Source organism: Rhyacophila brunnea, unplaced genomic scaffold, assembly GCF_057557595.1.
Source record: "Rhyacophila brunnea isolate RB1 unplaced genomic scaffold, BYU_Rbru_1.0 scaffold_1, whole genome shotgun sequence".
Lineage (NCBI taxonomy): Eukaryota > Metazoa > Arthropoda > Insecta > Trichoptera > Rhyacophilidae > Rhyacophila > Rhyacophila brunnea.
The window spans coordinates 48023574-48047711 of record NW_028232751.1 but is presented as its reverse complement, the minus strand read 5'-3'; the positions used below and the strand labels follow the sequence as shown (position 1 = coordinate 48047711).

The following is a 24138-nucleotide window of genomic DNA, read 5'->3' as shown; positions in this document are numbered from 1 at the left end:
TAAAAGAATTAATATACTTTCAAACAGGTTATCTAATATTGTTTTGGTATATAGGTGCTTTTCCATGCTTTGGACCATTATCGTTAAGAGTTTTTAAACCCTTTAATTCTCACTAATAAACAGAACCGGCTAGGGATGTAGGTAACAGTAGATAAGCTAGGTGCTATAAAACCACAATCACAGGTGTATATATATATACCTAATACAGTTTATATTATCAGCAAAAATGCATTATTAATAGCATAATTCTAAGGTTGACAAGATAACAAACATATCAGTTGAAATAATCGATATGATTAGTCAGTAATTAATTACACATCGACAATGCAGACAGTGAAGCATGACTCTCTAGGAATACGTTTTATACCTGGAATGGGTAATGCAGATTATCACGATTGACGGTTTGCAAATTTGTTTCTAAAAACATCTTAATTCCATGAGTTGGTTGGTTGTTGCTTGGGTTCTGACCCGTTACTGTATTCTTCCTTCTTTTTTCCTTGGGGTTTCGGGATTGTTGCAGTGGTTATTCTCAACACATAATGTCGTGAAGTCTGCTGTTAGGTGAATGCAATTTCAATATCTATGCACAAGCTCGAAATGTCGTGGAAAAAAAAAGAATAAATACACAGTGACTGCCTAAAAATAAAAATAATAAAAAGTATTGTTTGATCAGCCTTATGGCACGCACTAACTAAGCTGTCTCCCAATGTATTTTATCACTGTCTCACTGTCAGCGGGGGTTGAGCATTAGAACAATTGGAGAAATTTCATATCAATTTTATAACAAATATTTATTATGTTTATACCGTTGGACTTCCCAGCTTCTACCAGGCTGTCAGTTTAGTATAATAAAATCCAACACATGTTTACGTGGTGAATTGCAGGATGCCAATCACATACTTTGGAATTGTCCTCATTTGTCGGTTGAAAAAAGAGCTACTTGAGTCTCTTGGTCATCAGTTTGTGCTAATTATTGGCAATTGTGGCCTAGTTTTCACAGGGATAATAATTTAGATTTTAGTAAATTTGCAGCACCACATTCTTAGAGAATAAGTCTCTTCTCAACTGAGCTGCACCGAAGTACAGCATAACCCTAATTATCCATATCTCAATTATCCAGATTTTCGATTATCTGAATTTCTTTTTGTTGGTCAGTTTCGGGTGATTATAAGCCATAAAAGAAAAAGCACAATTGAAAATATATAATTTTTATATTCAGGAAGCTGGATAACAAACGAAAACCTGGTCGACAAAATGAATGGATAGTGTTGAATTAGATTTAAAGAGATCGGCTACCCAAAACTGGAAGGATATGATTTTCGACAGACCTAGATGGAGGCAGATGTTGAAGGAGGCTAAGATTCATGATTGTAGTCCCTGAAAGAAATAGATTATAAAAATGATTGACAGGTGATATTGATAAATATCTTACCAAAGAGTGTGTAGACAACTCCAAACACGATGTACATGCAGCAGACCACAGCGGCCACTGGCTCATAGTTGTAGTCCACATAGTGGCAATGTGGCGCCTCTATCCGCGGTCCACTAGGATAGCCAGACCTGTTGGTGGGTGGCCGGCCGGTCACCGGCGGCACTAGCTGTCCCACCGACAGCGACATGCTGGACAACCGATCCAACAACCCTCACCACCATTGGGTGTCAATCGGCACTAGGATGTTAAGAATCCTCACCCACTTTTTATGTCAATGTCAATTCACCTATTGTCTATCCGTCAACATCAATATCTCTTCAAACCTCTTTGATAAGAATTACCATTTCTACACCACTTCCATACCTTCCTATTTTCTACAAAGAACTTATTTACACCACTCAATTTTAAATGAATATGTTTTTAGCCACATAAAAAAAGATTTTCAAGCCACACTTAATTCACAAATAATTTAAGGGATTTGTAATTTGTATGTATCACATGAAAATTGAGTTTTATATTTTTTAGTTTACTATTAAATAAATCACTTTGTTTTTATAGAGTTAATGGAGAGTTTTTCAAAACGTGTATTGTATGCTATGGCAAATCTAACTTGAGCGGTTTATTGTTAAAGACAGTTATGTATTTTGTGTGTTTCGTTTTGTTGGCGAGTAGATTATTAAGTTTGAGCAATTGAAGGAATACTGCTAGAGTTTAAGTCTACATAGTTATCGGTATACAACTGTAAAACTGATGTGACCAATTTTCTTAAGCCACATCCTGTCTTCGATTAATGGTGGACTACCGAAGGGTCCGGCATCTGAAACAAGATAATGATAAATATTAGTACATTGAAAATGTATAAATGAGTCGCTTAGTCGCCAAATCCGCTCTAGTCAATTTTTCAATAAAATTAGTTTTGAATGTACATATGTGTTATATCGATAGGTGTTCCACCCTATTGAGGTGCAAGTTTTAAATTCTGTCCTCTTTCATAAAAAAAACAAAATGAATATTGACTTGAGTTGTCAAAGCAGCTCTAGGATAAATAACAAGTTACTAAATCCACTCTACGTAGCCAACCAATCAGACGACGTGATTCAAACCATGATATTTAGCATACATTTAAATTGCTATACAAATGTCACCATTACAAGTATCAACATTATCGTAAATGCACATGTTTTTCGTGGTCTTGAAACTCAAAAAAACCTCCAGAGCGGGGACTCAACTTTGTGCTAAAAAATAATCAATGCAATGAAAGTAATATGCCCAATTAATATTGTTAATATACCTATTGATAAAACCAACAGTAATAAAATAAACCACAAACAATTAGTCATATGGAAAAAAAATTCCAAAAGGAAACGGTTGTGTTCAAATTTGAAGAATGAGATTCTGGCATCTATCTGTATGCGATTTTATGATTGTTCAGGTATGACAGTATTTACACATACACAAAATCGAACCATTCCATCAATTCAGTCATTACAATGGGCTTACATTAAATTCATAACTAAATACATTGTTAGGTTAGTTTTATGGAAAACAATTTCAATAATTTAATATTTGACGAACGTACATCTACGTAATGTAAAATGTACAAATCGTAATGAAAAAATATAACGTTATCTAATCGCAAACGAAACAAAATAATTACGTTGATTTTTTTCAATGAAAAGAAAGTGACAGGTAGGTAGGTAGACACGGTCGATTTTTTTTTCAATTCTCTATTATAGTAAAAGTCTTTGGTTACCTGATAAGTATAATAGTTAATGAGTACGATTAAATGCTATTTAAATTGTTAATTCATTTATATAATGTAAGAGTCACAATATTGTGTAAATACAATAACAAGAACAGTAGATTTATTTACAATTTTGACGTTTCTGCGACAGCTAGGGATGTAGCAACGATACTTTTCTTTCGATACGGTTACGTAGACGACACCGATACCGAGTATTGATACAATCTCTTTGAATAGCACCCCTACCGAAGATGTAAATACCGTGAAGTTGCAGCGCAACGAGAAACAATGAAAATGCGAAAACGTTACCAGTACAATAAATTAAGTGACAAAATTAATAATTGGCATTGAAACTATATTATTATATGAAAAAAGTCCAATAAGTAATTTAGTAATAAGAATAAGTCACAAGTGAATTCGTGTCGAGGTTGCGGATTTTGTAATCTTTAAGACGCAACAAAAATTTAATAACATCGCGTTCAATTCACATCATATTATGAAAATAATACAGATCTAAAATAATTTAAACCACAATGTTGTAAGTTGTAACCGCCAGAGAGGTATGAGAGAACCGATTTCAAAACACGATATCGTGCAATAATTTTAAAGATAGCTCTCAAAAGCCACGAGTGTTATTTTTAATGATTCCACGCTGTCAATCAATTAATATTGTTGTCATTTTGAAATAAAAGGAAACGTGGACAACTACGAGTTTTCTCCCACAGTAATTTGTAAGGAGACACAGTCTGTGAGCTGTCTGTCACGACTAGGGAATCCAATCCCGAGCCATAATTCTGATTCCGGGATTACGGGATTGTTAATATAAAATTTTTATATTTATAAATAATATTGATAAGATCGGTCAAAATAAATCTAGTAATAATTTATACAATTTAAGACATTTATTGTTAATATTGTATACGTTCAATCTTGGAAATACATAAGTTTAATGGAGTAAATAATAATAAATAATAATGTGAATTTAATATGAGATTGCTGTTTCTGATAGTAAAGACTAAAGAATGGATTAGCGAGATTTAAAATAGTAAAGAAAATCATGGTGTACTTATGGCCTTTCCGCTTCATAAATCTCATTAGTCAGCCAAATATGAAACTGCAGTAAAACGTATGAGATCATGGTAGAATTACTTTAATAGTGCGAAGCATTGTTTTTTCCAATCTATCTCATTTTTATTCATTTAGGTATATGAAAAAATAAAATGAATCGACAACTTACACATGGGTATAAATCAAACTTCATTCAAACTCAGTTTATTTCTAATGTTAATTTGTTATTAAAAGTATTTTTTCTGTTATATTTTAGTTTTTATTTTATTTTCCATTAAAATTTATAAAAAAATTAATCCCGAAAGATTCGGGATTATGTTTATCAATCCCGGGATTCATAGGTATCGAAAATACACGACTTATCATAATATAGACTTTAGTCTTGCTATTCACAACTTACACTAACTGTAATAGTAAGATAATACATAATATACACAAATTGCTACAGTTTTAACAATTAATTTTCAGCGATTGGCAAAAGAAGTTAAGAGGGAACAGGATTATATATATTAATAAGTACCTACATATTAAGTATAATCTGTGTTTGGAGCCAGAGTTTTGTAGGTAGTAGATTATAGATCGGATTGTAGGTAGGTGGTATACGGATTTATCTGATCAAAACACATCAAAAATCTGACACTAGTCGCAATTTTTTTAAATGGCATTTGCATAAAAACATTTTGAATCTTTTACACATTGTACATTTGCTTGGGTTACATACGTATTACATTTCGCTGTATCACAGTTCACCGTGAGCTGTAGTACCGATAAGAGATAGCCGTTTATTATTAACTCACACTTCTCTGTATTTTTATTTTTAAAAATTATTAACACTTATTTTATGTCATATCGTGAACGCTTTGAATTTATAATTTGTTATGTTCATTATATGTTAAATAAATAAATTTGATTTGATTTGATTTAGCACTGAGATCAACTGACGCGTTGTTCGCCGAGTATTGCAGACTGTAATATTATAATTTTATTGCAATCGGTACTGTGATTGCAAATGGTACAACTGCTGTTTACACAATTTTCCAGAAGAGTAAAAACAAAGATTTGAAATCAGTCTGACAAGTTAGTTTATAAGGTACCTATTTTGAATTATTTTATGTCAAACCAAGCGAAATTAGCATCCCAACACAAGCCTTTACTTTATTTTTTTAGACAGAGATTTAAGCAGATAGGTATATCTTTTTGCCTTATCAACTTTTTTTCACATTTGGTCAGATGCAGATATATTTTAACATTACTTTGTGACCAATAAAGTTGCAGTTATAATATTTTGCCACATCAAAGAATGTACAATTTGGAATGGAAGAAAACCTAAATACTGAAAAAAACTGCACTTATAAGAACGTTAGTTTGTTATTGATTGGTATGAAATAGGTATCTGATAACATAACGCGGTCATTACATGAGATAGAGATAGACACTCATGGGGACTTTAAACATCCATAGATATGCTGGCGACAATACTCCAAGAATAAAATGAATAATGCACATGCAAACACTTACTGTTGTGCTAATTTTTACATCGCACGCATAGATAAAAAAAAGTTAGTCACCTTCTAACTTAATTATGTCGATACTAAATCTATGAATGTGCAAAGAAAGGTTACCCATATCTAACGTAGAATATGGGTGGTTTTTTCCACCTTATCCCTCCCTCTCTCAAATTATCGCGTATTGCCTATGACGTTACAAGTAGTTAACGGCGAGGGGTGGCCAAATCGATATTGGCTCGCACTTGATTAAATACGTTTCTCAGTATTCGGTTACCTTAGTCAATATGCAAATATTATTAACTTTCATCAAATTTATACATCATTTCGTATTCACCACACGTAAAAATATACTCAATTTACATGATTTGTGAATTACCACCAAGTGGGCGCTAAATCTCTTAAAAAGACAGTGGCGGTTTTTACGGGTTAAATATAAGCTGTACGTAAAACATTTCACCGTGGCAGTTCGCCGTGAGCTTTCTTATCGGAAAGAGATGATCGCATACTATACAGTCTCCATTTTTATTAGATTCAATATGAACATTAATTCAGTTTTCTGATTCAAATTTGTTTGCTGCTGGCTTCGTGTAAAGGTAAACCAACAAGAACCGTGTTTTATTTAGACATGAATTTTATGTCAGTACTATACAGACCCCCGAATGGTCCCCATTTGGGATGTCTCTGTGGATCTAAAGAGGTCCGAACCATTATCAAGCCAACGCATAGTAAGGGTTGACTGCGAAAATAAATAAATAAATAATGATAAAAAATATAACCGGCAACATTGTCCAAATACCTTTAAAAATATATAATTATATGAATGGCAACGCCGCATTTTGTACTCACTGACAGCTAACAATCTTCTCGAAGACAGTTTTTGCGAAGTAGATGAGGCAGTTGCAAAGTCAGAAAGTTTAATTTTTTTAAGAATACTCATAATATATCTACGTCTAAAAAATCAACCAAACTGTCCAAAAAGACTTATTGCTGTATAGCGATTTATCGCAAAGGGGTTTCTAAAGCTTCCGGCACCTCGACCCATCACGTACTTAAAACCGCCACACTGAAAATACATGGACTTGCATTCCAGAATCACTGGTTTCGTATTATTATTATTACCAGTAACGTCCCGTGGGGGTAGACAGGTCATGTATTGGTTAGAAGCGGCAAATTACATAGGGAAACGACGGAACGTATCTTATATCTTAGCCCAGTCGCACATTGAAAATCGTCTCGACTTGGATAATAGTCATAAATCAAAACTGAGCCCAACATGCAACCTTCTTATGTGCGTATAGTCAAGGCCGTGCGAGGACAGTGATGTCACACGGCAGACCATATGAATGACGAAGTGTGACATTTTGGGATAATACCTGCGCTGCATGTCGGGTGAAAATAGTACATACAATACAAACTAAAATGACGCATTCCACCAATGTGCGGAGATCCATGTGGTAATGTCTGTTTTGTGAACAATGATGACGTCGCTTCGACGTATTCGACACGTTGCAGACGAGACGAGTTTAGATGTGCGGACCGGCTGAGTTGTACGGTAATATCCATGACAATACATAATTATTGTAACGGCGATTTATTGTACAGACAAATTTTTCCTCCGCATACCTAAAGCCACCGGTATTTTAAGAGTATGTATGTTTCGTGGAAGTGCTCTAATTGTCCGTATAATAATGTGTGTTTATCAATTTAAAGATTTTTTGTTTATTTGTTCATTTAAGATAGCCGAAAATACATAATATGTAAATAGGCAATTAAAAACTAAAAATGAAAGGGGACGGCATTCAAAGTATACTTAAGGGTGGCACTTTGCCTACACGTCACTGATTCAGTGATTATTTATTACCTATATAAAAAAAAACTACCTACATAAAACATGGTTTTATTCTTTTGGTTGACTTTATTGGTATACCATTAAAATACCAAAATAAATCTTACAAATGTAATGGATATTTCATTTCACGACTGACAAGTAGCGGTTTATCTCACTCACAGATAGGGATTCCAATCCCGGGATTCCGAACTATTTTCGATACCTATGAATCCCGGGATTGGTAAACATAATCCCGAATCTTTAGGGATTGATTTTATATAAATTTTTAAGGAAAATAAAATAAAAAAGAAAAAAATACTTAATAATAAATAACTACATTAGAAATAAACTGAGTTTGAATGAAGTTTGATTTATTAGATACTCATGTGTAAGTTGCCAATTCATTTTATTTTTTCACATATATTAAGGCCGTACATCACGAGGCACGGTCTAAAAAGATCGTGGCTGGGCGATGCGCGGATTGCGGGTCGCGGGTGCAAATGACGCCTGTCAAACGAAATATAATTTGTCATATAAATCCAACATACGTCCATTTTATGTTCTGTTTATGCCGTGCATATCCACGGTTGTGCATATATGACGGGTGGTGGTGGGCACTTTAACGTATGTTCTAAGAAGACTCCAACCTTCGCACTGGATTAGCCAGTTCCTCACCAGCCATGGCAACTTCGCCGCAAGACTCCACGAGTTTGGCTTGATAGTAGATGGGCCGGGTTGTACCTGCGGGTATGACATGACCACCAAGATGTTGAACACATCCTCTGGGATTGCCCGATTATGGAATTCGAACGAGCGGAGCTGTTTGCCAGGGTCCGTCCTCACAGGGGCCCAATTGGTCATGGAGATCTGGTAGCAACCGAGGCCAACTTTGCGGCATTTGAGAAATTTGCAGCGTCGTATGGGGAGCGGGATAGTCCCGACTCTTCAGTAGACTCATCCATTTCAATTCGTGACACTCAGTATGCGGGTACACAAAGCGCCTAACGTCAGCGGACAGCAGAGCCAGTCCAAAAAACAAACATTTTCTCTCTTAACTTTCTTCTTTAAGCACTACGGTACATGGTTGCAGCATCAGTCCCGTGCGGCTCCGTCTCGGGACGGAATGAGCACTTAAAATCACTTATTTCAGACACGTTTAAAGCGTCATAGAAAGCGGCCGTGCATATCCACGGTTGTGCATATATGACGGGTGGCGGTGGGCCCTTTAACGTATGTTCTATTAGTAACAATAATAATATATTCATTGACATGTTTTCTTTTTAAAGTAAATGGGTAACGTTTTAGTCATCTTTACACGATTTAAGAATTAATTGGCCCGTCGCCATCACGAAGCAAAGTGACGTGTTTCCAGCTCGACGTTCTGTCACTGAATGCGAGCGAGTCCAAAATTTCGTCGCGCCTACAGTTGAAAATTATTTGCCGTTTCACTGATGCGTCACCTTAATCAAAATGAGAAAGATTGGAAAAAAACAATGCTTCGCACTTTTAACAAAGTAATTTCACCATGAGCTCATACGTTTTACGGCAGTTTCATATTTGGCTGATTAATTAGATTTATCAAGCGGAAAGGCCATAAACCATGATTATTACTTTACTATTTTAAATCTTGTTAACCCATTCATTAAGTCTTTACTATCAGAAACAGCAATCTCATATAATATATGTAAACACTAAACACAATATTGATTTTACGAAATTTTATAAATGAAAATAGTTTAGATTTGTAAATAGTTTAACACAAATTAAAAATTCCACAATATAATAAAATGTAAGATGCAGGTAACATCGGTAAAGTGAATTTGAGAAATAGAATAAATAAATCAAGAAACATTTAGTTAGACGTTTCAGCCATTTACACCTAATCTGTGTTCTTTTTGTAGAAAGTAAACCATTGCGCACTACTAGAAAATTCTATTTTGGTGATTAATTCGGGCATATTATTTAGAATAATGTTTTAATTAAGTATCTACTTAAATCTTTAATTTTTTTCAACAAAATGTTATTTTTTATTTTAATTGAAATTGTTTTTTATTAGTTATCTTTTCATAAATAAATAAAACTGTTTTTCTATCACATTATTATTTTATATTATATATTATATATGTATTATTTACTCCATTAAACCTATGTATTTCCAAAATTGAACGTACACAATATTAACAATAATGTCTTAAATAGTACAAATTATACTAGATTTATTGTTGGCCAAGTTATTTGTATATATAAAAAAATTATATTAACTATGGAAAAAATACCAATCCCGGGATTGTCGAATTGTAATCCTGAAATCCGTGGATCAAAATTTTGGCTCGGGATTGGATTCCCTACTCACAGATGCAGGTGGCCCCGCTTAAAAAAGTGAGAGATGATGACCCCAAGAACCCGTGTTTTGTCTATTTAAAAATATACATATTTGGTAATATCGAGGACGACACTCACACCACGTTGACTTTCCTTTGTGTTGGTATTGTCCGGAAGTATATTGTATAAACAGCACCTTGGTATTTTTTATTACATATGCCGGTATACATAAAAAACAATGCATATATAATTATAGTAAATACGTATTATATCATGATTTATCCAACGTGTTATGTCAGAAAATTTCAATAAAAATATCAAAAACAACTAATAATTCCCAAATATTTCATTAATCACTAGGAGCGGCATGCACAATCTAAGATTTCGATCCTAAGAATAAGTCGCCGAAAAGCATGACTTAACTATGGACAATCCTGAGTATAGAGTTAAGGAATCCTTAACCATAGACCATGGTTTCCCAAACTATGGGTCGCGAGCGAATATTGAGTGGGCCCTCGCCACTGTATAGGTACATGAATTTAAAAAAATAGAAAGTGATAAATTTGATATTTCATTCAGCTATTTATAATTCTAAAAAATTGAAATAAACTTAAGTTACGAAAAATATTGTGATAAAATAATAATAATTTGAATTGCCAATGCACTACAGATGGCTTGATTCGTTGCGTCGGATTTGTTACCCATTTCAAGACGACTTACAAACTATTATGTCAATAAAAGCAAGTGAAGAACTCATTGATTTATCAGAAGATACGTCACTGAGAAATAGTTTCAATCGTAAACAGTTAACGAAATTCTGGCTCTCAGTTGCTGATAATTATCCTTGCCTGTTCGATGAAGCTATGAAAATCTTCCTCCACTTTACTACCTCATATCTATGTGAGGTCGGATTTTCGGCTATGGTTAACATTAAAACTAAATACCGAAATAAATTGGATATATCAAACTCACTGCGATTAAAAGTAACTAAAGTTGAAGTTGATGCTAAAACTGTAATGAAGAAAAATAAGAAACAAATACATCCTTCCCATTGAAATAACTTTGTAAAAAAACCTTGCAGGTGTAGGTATTTATGTAATATTTTTTTTATTTAAGTTGTGTTTCTTATTTCAACAGTCTTTCATTCTATTGGTAACACTTATAAAAAAAAAAATTTTAATTTAAATTAGAACAGATAAGACAGCATTAAGTAGTTCCACGACTCGCCACTAGAGAATCTGAGCATTACCAATATGTATACCCTCTTTTCTCTAAGACAGCTAAGGCGTAAAACCCACTTAACGCAGCAAGTGTGGCTCTCGCGCAAAATTTCACAAGTAGCGCGTAAATCAACGAAAATACAACGTAATCAAATACGCCAGCGCCCACTGTATTTGACGACGCATTATACGCGCCCGCCGCATGAATCATCGTTTTTTCGCGAATCACCGCTTCTCGGCGATACGAATGAAAGAAAATACAATGGAGTCCATTCATTGAACACAGCGAGCAAAATCACGCTCTGGACGGCGTCGTCGATCGACGGGCGAGAAGCAATTATTTAATAACAGAGATCTCATTGTTTAATTTTATTGCATGTCCTATATTTCGCTGGTTGAATAATGTCGTCGTAAATATTAATTACAAGCCCCGAAATAATATAATATTTTTATTGCTTTGTTATGAGAGGCGTTGTAATAATAATTATTTTGTGCTGCTTGAGCCGCTTATTACATAGGTGAAGGGTAATGCGCGGGTGGGAGGTGGCCTACTCAGTAGTGAGCGCGTCGAGCGCTTTCTTGGTGGGCTTTATGCCTAAGAGGTGGGTCCCAAGATTGGATTTTTTTTTTAGATGGGTCGGAGCCCAGTCAACTTTGGGAACCACTGCCATAGACTACTTTTGTTATGAACACGCCCCCTTCTGTATTACCATTTACCACTGACAGCTGCTGTCAAAATAAATTCGCATGTCTATAAAACAGTCCATACACTAAAATTCATTTAACAATGTATCTCAATATGGATATTGATAGTATTAATTCGTTTGGCATGTACTTGCAGAATATTATTTTACTTTTATACGCCAGCCCGCAGAAATACAAGATGCCAAATGATAAAATGACACTTGACGCTAGTGTTACCATGTTAAAAAAATATCTTGCGATGCCTGTGGAATCACGTATAATGGCTTATAACGGAACCATAAGAGTATTATAATTAAATATTTATATGTATTTATAGTTATTGCATTTATAAAATGCAGTTGTCATATTTTGGTCATCGTTTAACAATTATTATAAAATAATTTACCTAAACTATAGGAAAGAGAATTTATAAATATGGTATTATTTTCAATAGAATTGATCTTAACTAAGGACAATGTTTCTGCATAGTGTTTTCTGCTAAGGAAATTTTAGTTATAACCAATGTTTCTGCATTCCGCTCTAGGCGCACTATAATATTAAAATGAATTTACATTCGTAACAGTTGTATTCTTTTTTCATTGATAACATGCGAAAATCATGATTTCCAGATAATTAAAAAAACTGTGAGAACAATTAGATTTTTTTATTGTTTATTCTAAGTGGATTTGTTGTCAGCATTAGAATGAATTTCATTTTTCGGTACTGTTCGGTTATACCGGAGGCAGCGGAAAACGCATTTTGAAAATTGTCGATAAACTGGATTATTTGTTAGTTTGGGTTAGTTTAGGTTCGGTTAGGTTGGGTTAGGTTAGGTTAGGTTAGGTTAGGTTAGGTTAGGTTTGGTTAGGTTAACCTAACAAATAATCCAGTTTATCGGCTATTTTCAAAATGCGTTTTCCGCTGCCTCCGGTATAACCGAACAGTACCGATTTTTCTATTATTTTATCATTGTTTTGCTCTATAGCCCCAGATATTATGACGGATCTTGACCTCTGAATCCTACATAACCTTTCTCGATTACAAACGATCCGATCCAGCCCGATGTGTCCCAATTATTTTGGCCGAGGAGCATCTTCGAAAATTGATTTGGCTGTCAGACATCCTCATTCTCAGACTGTCAACTCAATCAAATCTTTTACGTCAGTTAATCCCAAAGTGGCGGCAATTACCCCCCCCCCCCCCCCACAGAAGGTGCTTGTGGGTAAGGGGGTGGCCCGTTAAACTATTCAAAAAGGGAATACAAGTCGATACCTCACATTGTATGAATCGTATGTGAGAGACATGAGGCATATCAAAACAGTACCTATTTAAAATTGATTTTCTCCTGTATGCGTAATTTTATACGTTTTGATGTGGTGATACGTTCTGCTTGTATTAGAACAAGCATCGCGTTTAAAAGCAGAACGTTGAAGCGGATCCTTTTTTGAGTTGCTCCGATCCGGGACCTAATACTTGCGCCGGCTCTGCTCCGGGTAAAAAGTTTTAATAAGCATTATATGTATACAAATGTTAAAAAAATAAAAAATAAGCAGTTTTAAAATAATCATCATTTTCATTATTAATTCTAGGTTAAAAAAACCGACAGCAAATCGTCTCTCATTATTTGCCTCTTCTGTCAAAAAAATGAATTTATTTATTACTCGGCAGTGGTTGCCATATTTCAAATAATTCCAGTGTTCAAAATATACTATTTTCATTGGATTTTAGGACGACAATTTAATAATAAAAATAAACATCCGGAGCAGTGGAGCACTACAAATATTCGGTGCTCCGGGTAAAATCCCATTGCTCCAGTGCTCTGTGCTCCTGCTCCGAGCTCCGCTCCAACGCTCTATTTAAAAGTATTTATTGTTTATCGTCATACCATTTCAAATGTATCATTTGATTTTATGGGGAGTGAGGAAATAAAAAAAAATGATCTTAACCTTTTTTGATACACGGCAAGAGCAGTTTTCAGTAAGCAAGTTTTGGGTTCGTGGCCTAAAGAAGTATTCCATCTAAAGTCAAAGTTGAGAGCTTTTTCATCTCTTTCAGCGAAATCGTTTTTTTTCAAAATATCCAAAAAATAAGTTTTAAATTATGTTTGTACATTATTTGTAATGTAGCGTAAAGTCTGTATTCTTTATGCTGGCGTGCGGTTTCCCCCCTGCTTCAGCATCTTAACATTGCATTCCCTCTCGATCCCTCCCATGGAAAACTTGCAACAGTCGAACGCGATGACACAATGCTTTCCGTCCGCGAGCGACGTGACGTGACGTGAACGCCAGCATAAAGAATACGGACTCTACCTATGATATTTATAATTATTATTTTGTGTTTCGCCATCCACACAATATGCCAAACGGCGCAATTATGGGTCACGACCCGTAGGTTAAGAACCCCTGTTCTAACAGTATGGTAACAAATGGAAAATTCTGTTTTATATCATGTACACACCTGTACATCTGTACACCGTACGATGTTTTTTTTTTTTTGTAAATGAAAAATATATTTTTCTTTACAAATCCTAATGTTATTCTTACTCGATGGATATTTCCTCTCAGACGCTTCAACAGAGACCTGAAAAGGATTAAGTGCTCCGCCACGCTAGTCTATATGGCTACGCGATGTTGCGAATTTTTCTGATCACTGATCTGTAAATCGAATTACTTTTTTTGCTGCGAGATGTAAAATATACTTTAACGGACTCACGTGTCATTACCGGACGCCAATGGTGAATGACTTGGTACCATAACAAAACGAAGAGTTTTTTTTTTATTTACGTATGAAAATCCCAAAAACTTCTTTACTAGACGAAGCCTGCTAGAAAATAAAACTGGAAAAGTGACTCGTGGTCTGTTTAAATTACACTTGTAAAATATATTGTTTACAGACCTACAAACTATCTGAAGAATGGGATAGGGGAGCCACTGTCGAAAACTACCCAATCAAGACTCGTAGCTGGACAACATCTGACATTCGAATGAAATTGTCAAAATGGCGTCCTATGGTAGTTTGTAGTTCTATTGATGGCCATTCTACAGATTAGTTTGTAAGTCTGTACATTAATTGTAGCAATCTTCACTATTTTCACCCGTATCTATCAAAAACCCCAAATATTTCCAATTAATTTAGATTTATAAAATCTGTCTCGTTCGTTGGTATTAATACCGGTATTCGTGAAATATATGATAAAACAGAAGTACTTATCTATCAATAAAATACATATATAAAAATTTCTTGTACATATTTTATATACAAACTTTTAAAAATAGGTAAAGGTAAGATATTGTAGAGATGCTGATATTAACAATTACCTAGAAGTTAAACTACTGCCACTTTCTTCATGATTATATAAACGAACAGTTTTTAACCGGGATTTCAGATATATCATATATCTATACAAAAATACACCAAACAACAAACAGCGAAAATATTTGGATAAATTTTAAATTATAGAATTATGTACTTACATACCTACCTTTGACACAAGTATATTTCGAAAATCTACGTGTCGTTGCTAGTCACCAAAGAGGTCGAAGAGCAACGGAAGTAAACCAGACATAGCGTAACCCGACAAAAAAATACAGTCCTGTTAAACTCTTTATGTCAATTAATACATTTTGTTTCCACTTTCAATACCGAATATGTCGGTATTGTATAATTTTTAAAATCGGTATTTCGGTATCGAAAAATACTGGGATACCGGTTTTTAAAACCGGTATTGCAGCCCCTAATGGAATTTATGTACTTATGGTAGTTGAGAAGACGACATGGTGATGCATAATAATGATTACAAGTATTATATTATAACATGAAGACAAAACACGCCCATTCTAATCTCCTATATATTATTATCCTAAGAGATTTTGGTAAACGCACCAACAGCCCATTTAAGCGACATTTTATTGTTATTTTTACATCTTCACTTCAAAAAGTGCGCTACCGATTCATCTACCGATTGAATTGGCCACATTTTAGAAATTTTCAATGATTTTACAGGTACGTGACGTTTATATCCGATATTTTCTCATATACCGTATACGATTCGCCATATTTCATTTAACGTACAGCAGAATGACGTCTTTGTCGCTTAAGACCTTCTAATCCTTTAATTGACAAACGAATTCGATTATTTTTATTCAAATATCGTAATGTAGGCATTGGCGCACTTTTTTCTGGTGAGAAAACAATAATTTTGGTACAATTCACTACGTAAATTATCTTTCAACAGCAGCGTCCGCCACTGTACGCCATTTCATAGATAACATGATATTCCAAATTTGATTTTTTAAAATACTTCTTTGTGGCTGTTACGCCAGTGGTTTCCAACCTGGGAGGCGCGATCTATTGCCAGGGGAGGCGCCAAAATTTTTTAATAAAAAAAAATTTATACCATAATATCTACAAATAAATAAAACTTCATATCTTAACGTAACAGTGAAAATTCAGTGCATCAATGTTTATTTTAAAATATAAAACATAATACATATATTTAAATCCTATTAAAAAATATTTGGAGCGGAGAAATTAAAAAATGGCGCTTTTGCAAACGCTCTGTTTCGGTAATGCACAAAATGACCGCTGGTTGCATGAAAACAATAACCTCAAATTTAAATGTTACTCGTAGCTAAAGTGTCAACTGAAGCTTGTAGGCAGGGTGTGATATTGTTTTTTTAAATTGTTTTTGACGTGATTTCTTTAATATAATATAATAATAAAATATTTTGAATGATTATGAATCTTAGCGGAGAGTATGAATATTTGTATTACAAAGCAATGCAAGTGCTTCTACCGTTTGTAACGTCGTATTTATGCGAAACGGGCTTTTCGGCACTGGATGCAATGAAAACCAAATATCGAGCTAGGTTAGTAGTCGAAAAAGAGCTACGAGTGGCACTCTCCACATTGCCCCCAAGATTAGAAGACCAAATTTTTATGCGATAGATGTAGTTGGTTTAAATGTTTAAAAATATTTTTTTATAAAAAATAAATCTACACGTATGTGTATGTTATAGTTAAACCTTGTTATTATTCTGTTAATTGTAGTTTTCAGTTTTCTTTTATAATAAAGTTTTTATTATTTAAAACGTTTCTATATTAAGTATTTAATATATTAAAACAATAAAAGGTAAGGGAGGCGCGGAAAAAAAAAATTTCTTCGGGGAGGCGTAGTAGCATAAAGGTTGGAAACCGCTGTGTTACGCACACTTTTTTTTTTTAATATAGTCATATTAAACTAACAAAGTTGCTATTGCAAACACGAAAGAAATTAATACGAATTGTTATAGTTATCAAAATGTGTCATATTGTATAATATCTACCTATTTTTATCGTCCCTATCATCATCAATCTTGACCTATCCACTGATGGATGAAGGCCTCCTCAGCGTTATTCGACTCCTTACTTACACATGAATTGTTATATTTATCAAAATCAGTGATATTATATTATTATCTACCTATCTATATATAATGCCATTATTATCACGAGCCTCAATAAATCCACTGCTGGATGAAGGCCTCTCTACGTTGATTGTATTCTTGACAGTATTGAATTTCTAATGTTATTTATCTACATATTCATATCGTCATCATAATCATCATCATCAACCAGGATCAATCCACTGCTGGATGAAGAGTTCCGCAACCAGATTCTACTACTATTGGTTTAACGAATTTGTGATATTATACATATTTCTATCCATCTTATCATCATCGACTTGAACCAATCCACTGCTGGATAATGGCCTCCCTAGCCCGAATCTACTCCTTTCTGTCATATGAATTGCTGTATTTATCAAAATCGGTGATATTATATTTATCTATATATTCATATTGTCATCATCATCATCATCAACCAGGATCAATCCACTGCTTAATAAAAACCTCCATAGACTGATTCTACTTCTTTTTGTCATATGAATTTCTATATTTATCAAAATCTGTGATATTATATTTATCTACATATTCATATCGTCATCATCATCATCACGTCGACCTGAACCAATACACTGCTTAATAAAGACCTCCCTAGCCTGATTTTACTCCGTAATGTCATATGAATCCCTGTATTTATAAAAATCGGTGATATTGTATTTATCTGCATATTCATATCATCATCATCAACCAGGATTAATCCACTGCTTAATAAAGACCTCCCTAGCCTGATTCTACTCCTTTCTGTCATATGAATTTCTGTATTTATCAAAATCGGTGATATTATATTTATCTACATATTCATATCGTCATTATCATCATCATCGATCTGAACCAATCCAATGCTTAATAAAGACCTCCCTAGCCTGATTCAACTCCTTTCTGTCATATGAATTGCTGTATTTATCAAAATCGGTGATATTATATTTATCTACATATTCATATCGTCATCATCCTCATCATCGACCTGAACCAATCCACTGCTTAATAAAGACCTCCCTAGCCTGATTCTACTCCTTTCTGTCATATGAATTGCTGTATTTTTCGAAATCGGTGATATTATATTTATCTACATATGCATATCGTCATTATCATCATTATCATCATCGTCATCATCGACCTGAACCAATCCACTGCTTAATAAAGACCTCGCTAGCCTGATTCTACTCCTTTCTGTCATATGAATTTCTGTATTTATCAAAATCGGTGATATTACATTTTTTTATCTACATATTCATATCGTCATCATCATCATCATCGACCTGAACCAATCCACTGCTTAATAAAGACCTCCTTAGCCTGATTTTACTCCTTTCTGTGATATGAATTTCTGTATTTATCAAAATCGGTGATATTACATTTTTTTTATCTACATATTCATATCGACATCATCAACCAGGATCAATCCACTGCTGGATAAAGGGTTCCGCAACCTGATTCTACTACTATATTATACCTATTTCTATCGTCCTTATCATCATTGACCTGAACCCATCTACTGCTGGATAAAGGCCTCCCATGCCTGATTCTACTCCTTTCTGTCATTTGAATTGCTATATTTATCAAAATCGGTGATATTATATTATATTATATCTATTTGTATTTCCATTATCATTATGAGCCTGAATCAATCCACCGGTGGATGAAGGCCTCTCTAAGTTGTTTGAATTTCTGTCGGTCATATGAATTGCTATATTTAACAAAATTGCTGATATATTATTTACCCATTCATTATATCGTCATTATCATCATCAACCAAGATTAATCCACTGCTGGATGAAGGTTATCCCAACCTAATTCTACTCTTCTTGGTCACATAAACTACTATATTTTTTTAAATTTGTGATTTTATATACCTACCCATTTATATCGTCATTATCGTCATCAACCTGTATCAATCCACTGCTGGATGAAGGCCTCTTTAAGCTGATTCCACATCTTTAGGTCTTATAAATTCCTATTCTTATCAGATATAATATTATGTATTGCTTCATTATTTATCAACATTTGTCTCGATATGAATGTCCCACACCGGGAAACTATATTGTTTAAGGTTAATTTTTAATTCAAATTTTGATTTTTTAAATATTATTCTAAGGCTGCAAGCATTTATTTTTTATAGACAATGAAACAAACCAATGTTTAAATTCATTTTTTACACTGCTAACCTTCTTTTATTATCTCAATGGGACCCAAAGGAGATTAATATCACGTTATATTGGATTGCTATTTATATATATATACACATAATATATTGCTTTATATTCGAATGATTGAGATGTATAATTATGTATCATATTTAACTGCACATACTTACACATATATTGTATTAAAATTAAAATGTCAGTGGTAGCCCATCCCGAAGGGAAAAATATGGCGCCATCTATGCATACTTCACAATTATAATAAAATCCAACACCGCCAAGCCGTCTGCAAGACCTAGCGAGACAGACTGGCGAAGTATATTATAAGAAAATGAAGAATGTTGATACATTTTTCTCATGGAATAGATAGGTACCTAACTATTCTGGGAAAACACGCAACCATGCATTTAATAATTGAAATAGACAAAATTACTTTCTCATCAATTTGAGCGCCTAATGAGTTTTTTTTAATGGCAATCATAATAATTGTTATTTGTAACGTTTACATAGGTAGGTAACTCGTAATAGTTTGGAATTTTTTAATAGTTATAAATCAGTGTTGCACGCAAGAAATTGCGTGAAAGGGTCAAAATAACAACATCATTACCATATCATTTATTTTTACAATATAAATATTTAGACATTCACACATATTGTCTTAACTTAATGTATTAATATAATAAATACCTGAATGGTATGAATATAATAAAAAAAAAAATGAAAGGAAGCTATTGAGAAGGGTTATATTAGGTAAAATGTATGTATGCAATTCGCCGTGTAGCATTGAGATTAAAAATGACGCGTTGTTCGCGGAACATTAATTCATGGAGAAATTAATTTGTACGTGTAACAAAACCATAGAGTTACGACGCTCGCGTGCAGATAATAATGTTCCAATTAGAACATTAATTTGAAATTGATCAATAGCTACCTGATAATAAACCTGTCATTATTACATCAAATATTAATTATTAATTGAGGTACGAATTGATACTAACCGCGCAAATATTTGCTAACCTATTTTTGAATCATTCAGAATTATATATTATTACCACGTTTTTATTAGCTCGTTTTCTTGTTTGTCCGGTACAGATTTTTTCTTGTGCGGTACAAATTTCTGTATTCCCTTGGTTAAAAGGAAAATGGTTACACTGTTATTCTTCTCTTTTTTTTTTAATTCTACAGTCACTGTAGTGTTCAAAGAAGACCAAAGGTTTATTAATTAATAACGTTGTTATTTTTAATTTATACGATGGTCGATAAAGCGCAGTATAATACTCTATTAAAATAAAATAATAAAACTAATAATAGTAATGCTAATAATAATAATGTATCTATAGATCCACCAGTAGGGATTCCAATCCCGGGATCCCGAGCTATTTTCGATACCTATGAATCCCGGGATTGATAAACATAATCCCGAAACTTTCGGGATTGATTTTTTTAATCAATGTTTATGGAAAATAAAATAAAAACGAAAATATTAGAATTAGAAATAAACTGAGTTTGAATGAAGTTTGATTTATACCCGTGTGTAAGTTGCCGATTCATTTTATTTTTTCACATAAATTAATAAAAATGAGAAAGATTGGAAAAAAACAATGCTTCGCACTATTAACAAAGTAATTCCACCATGATCTAATACGTTTTACGGCAGTTTCATATTTGGCTAACTAATTAGAATTATGAAGCGGAAAGGCCATAAGTACACCATGATTTGCTTTACTATTTTAAATCTAGCTAACCCATTCATTAAGTCTTTACTATCAGAAACGGCAATCTCATATTAAATTCACATTATTATTTTTATTACAATATTATTTACTCCATTAAACTTATGTATTTCCAAGATTGAACGTATACAATATTAACAATAAATGTCTTAAATAGTATAAATTATAGTAGATTTATTTTTGACCGATTTTATCAATGTTATTTGTAAATATAAAAATTTTATATTAACAATGGAAAAAAATGCCAATCCCGGGACCAGTCCCGGGATCCCGGGATTGTCAAATTGTAATCCCGAAATCCCGGGATCAGAATTTTGGCTCGGGATTGGATTCCCTATCCACCAGTATAAGTTGTCTGCTGAGTGAGGGCGACACATGCTAACATTTAACATATTATAAATCAATAGGTACGTTTTATACTGTGGTGTGATGAGTGTGATGACTGAGGACAGTGATGACTGATGAGTTGATGACTGTGATGAGATGACGATGAGTTTAAATTCGAACACCTGGGATTTATGATGGTTTATCTATACCTACCCTAAATTGCGTAAGTATTTTTATGCGCATATCTCAATGTATAGGTATGTGATGGGTTACTCAATTATGAATTATTCAAGAATCTCTTTGTCATCTTGGAAAACACTAAACAAGTTGAGCACATTTAAATTTTCTGAAAAAATCGATGTTTTTATAAATTTTAAAAATACGTTTAAAATATGAATTATTCAAAAACCTATGTCACCTTCGAAAGAACTTTTCAAACGACATAATGCTAATTAAATATGTAGGTACTAATAAAAATCGGGCTTTTAAAATACGCACATTTTTAATATCATGTTGCTGCTAAGTGCCATTATCTCAGCTCGACATTATTGTGGACTAGCTACATTCTGCATAACTACGTTCAATTTACTTACTATCAAACAATGCCTAATCGTTTTTTTTTTAAATATGTAGATGTAGACAGTATCTAACTACCATTGGACTTCTCAGTTCTTAACCGGACACGGTGGTTTTGCCTCCAAGCTCTGTCAGCTTGGCCTAATAGAATCTCCGACTTGCTTATGTGGCGAATTGCAGGATGCCGATCACATCCTCTGGGAGTGTCCCCATATGTCGGTTGAAAGGGAAGAGCTTTTCAAGTGGGTCCGACCCTCAGTTGGACCGGTCGGCTATTGCGACTTGGTATCTAGAGGGAAAATTTCTCAGCTTTTAAAAAGTTTGCGGCATTATACGGCGAGCGAGAAGGTCTTTTCTCATCGAGAATTGACCGTAATACATTATATGGAAGTAGGGATCACGCACACTCTAGTGCACGCCAACCAAGGTCTTGGGAAGTTGCTCCTGGGACACTTTCGGCACAAATTTGAACAGCGCCTATCGTTCGTTACGCCACGGTATATGCCTGCATAACGGGTGTGGAGACGTGGCGGGTGGTGGAGGGAAAAGCAAGTATCTAACTACAAAAAACAAATTTACGAGAATATAATGAAATTTATGACTTGACATGAAACTCTGAAATGCGAAATATTTGATGATCTGGGAATATAATATACCTACCTACTACCAGTGACGAAGGGTGGAGGGAGGCTGTTAAGATCCGACTTAAATAGTGCACACTAAACTTTGTCAGTCATTCGTTTTTGTTTTTATTGAACTAAGACTGCAATTATTTACAGATGGTGTTGATTACTTATTATAATTTAATTAATTAATCCTGCCTCACCAAACCATAATAGTTTTGGTACTTATGCTCTGGGCGATCCGACAAAATAGTTGTATCTATAAAATATCCAAAATGATGTATGATTTAATGGCATAATTTTAGATATTTTATAGATAGAGGAGTATTTTTTTTACTATTATCTATTATGGCTTGGTTGTCGCAGGGTTTAATTGAATTTTAAAAACTAACCAACCGAAACCAACCAAAGTTTAGTGTACTCTATTTATGTCGGATCTTAACAGCCTACATCCACCATTTGCCACTGCCTACCACACCAAAGTAATGAAATGGCGATGGGTTCGTAAGTAATATACCTAAATACAATAAAAATTATCCAAAGGGGTAGGCCATGACCCTCACCTTGGACATACGCTAACAAGCGAATGAACATATTATTATTTTCTTTCTTGCGAAGGAAAAATTATTCCAAATTATAGATCTTTAAAAAAAATATTCCATAAACGGAAATCAATTTAGCGATCTTATTTCTCGTTCGCATGGCTACCCCCTTACTCAGTGATATTATCTTTTTCAAAGGCAGTACCTACTTTAACATTATTCGCAGCTGCGTAACAAGCGCAACTCCAAGCGATCGTTTAAAATAAATAAGGTACCTACTACTGCTACATCAATGTATTTATTTATTAATTAAAATGTAGGAATTTATGTTTCTAATAATAATAAACTCACTATCTATTTGGAGGTAGAGATTTTCTTCAGACGTATTTTATAGTTTTATTGAGGTTTAACTAAATACTATGATGAAAACGGCCATGCGTATAAATGTCTCTGTGCTTGAAGAGTTTCGCATCAAAGAACGCCTCTCTGCCAACTGCAATAGACGCGTTTTTAATTATTCGATCACGTGGTAAGAACAGATCCAAGCAGCCTGGAGAGAATAGTGATCTTTGGTGGCGTCGAAGGGAGGAGGCCCTGGGATTCTAGGATGATTCGATGCCGGGACAATCGGGCGCCACGCAATCGAATGAAATTCGAAAATAAACAGACGTTAAATTGTGAATTATACGTACTTTTAAAATATATATGTATATATTATATAATACTTTGTGATAATGTAAAAATGCACACGTAAATACTGATTTAATTGTACATATGTTAAGAGACTTGTTTTATTTTTATATAATACGTCAGGCACTAATAATTCTCAATTCGCAATAAAAAAACGTTATGTTAAGAGAAAAATGAATTAAAACTACGAAGTAGTAGATATAAACTTATTAATCTTCCTCGTCTACTTTCTGTATCAAATTGTAATGAATGTCTATTT

General features: G+C 33.8%; 1 protein-coding gene across 2 annotated transcripts in view; it reads right to left on the bottom strand.

Annotated features, from left to right (window-relative positions):
- The window catches only part of LOC147079876 (transmembrane protein 198), a 95751-nt gene that overhangs the window by 11146 nt on the left and 60467 nt on the right, over window positions 1–24138 (bottom strand). For both annotated transcript variants that reach the window (XM_085945271.1, XM_085945279.1), the window contains one exon: window positions 1433–2249. In XM_085945271.1, coding sequence (XP_085801397.1) covers window positions 1433–1619 — 187 coding nt within the window. In that variant the 5' untranslated portion in view covers window positions 1620–2249. The remainder of the gene's footprint in view (window positions 1–1432; window positions 2250–24138) is intronic.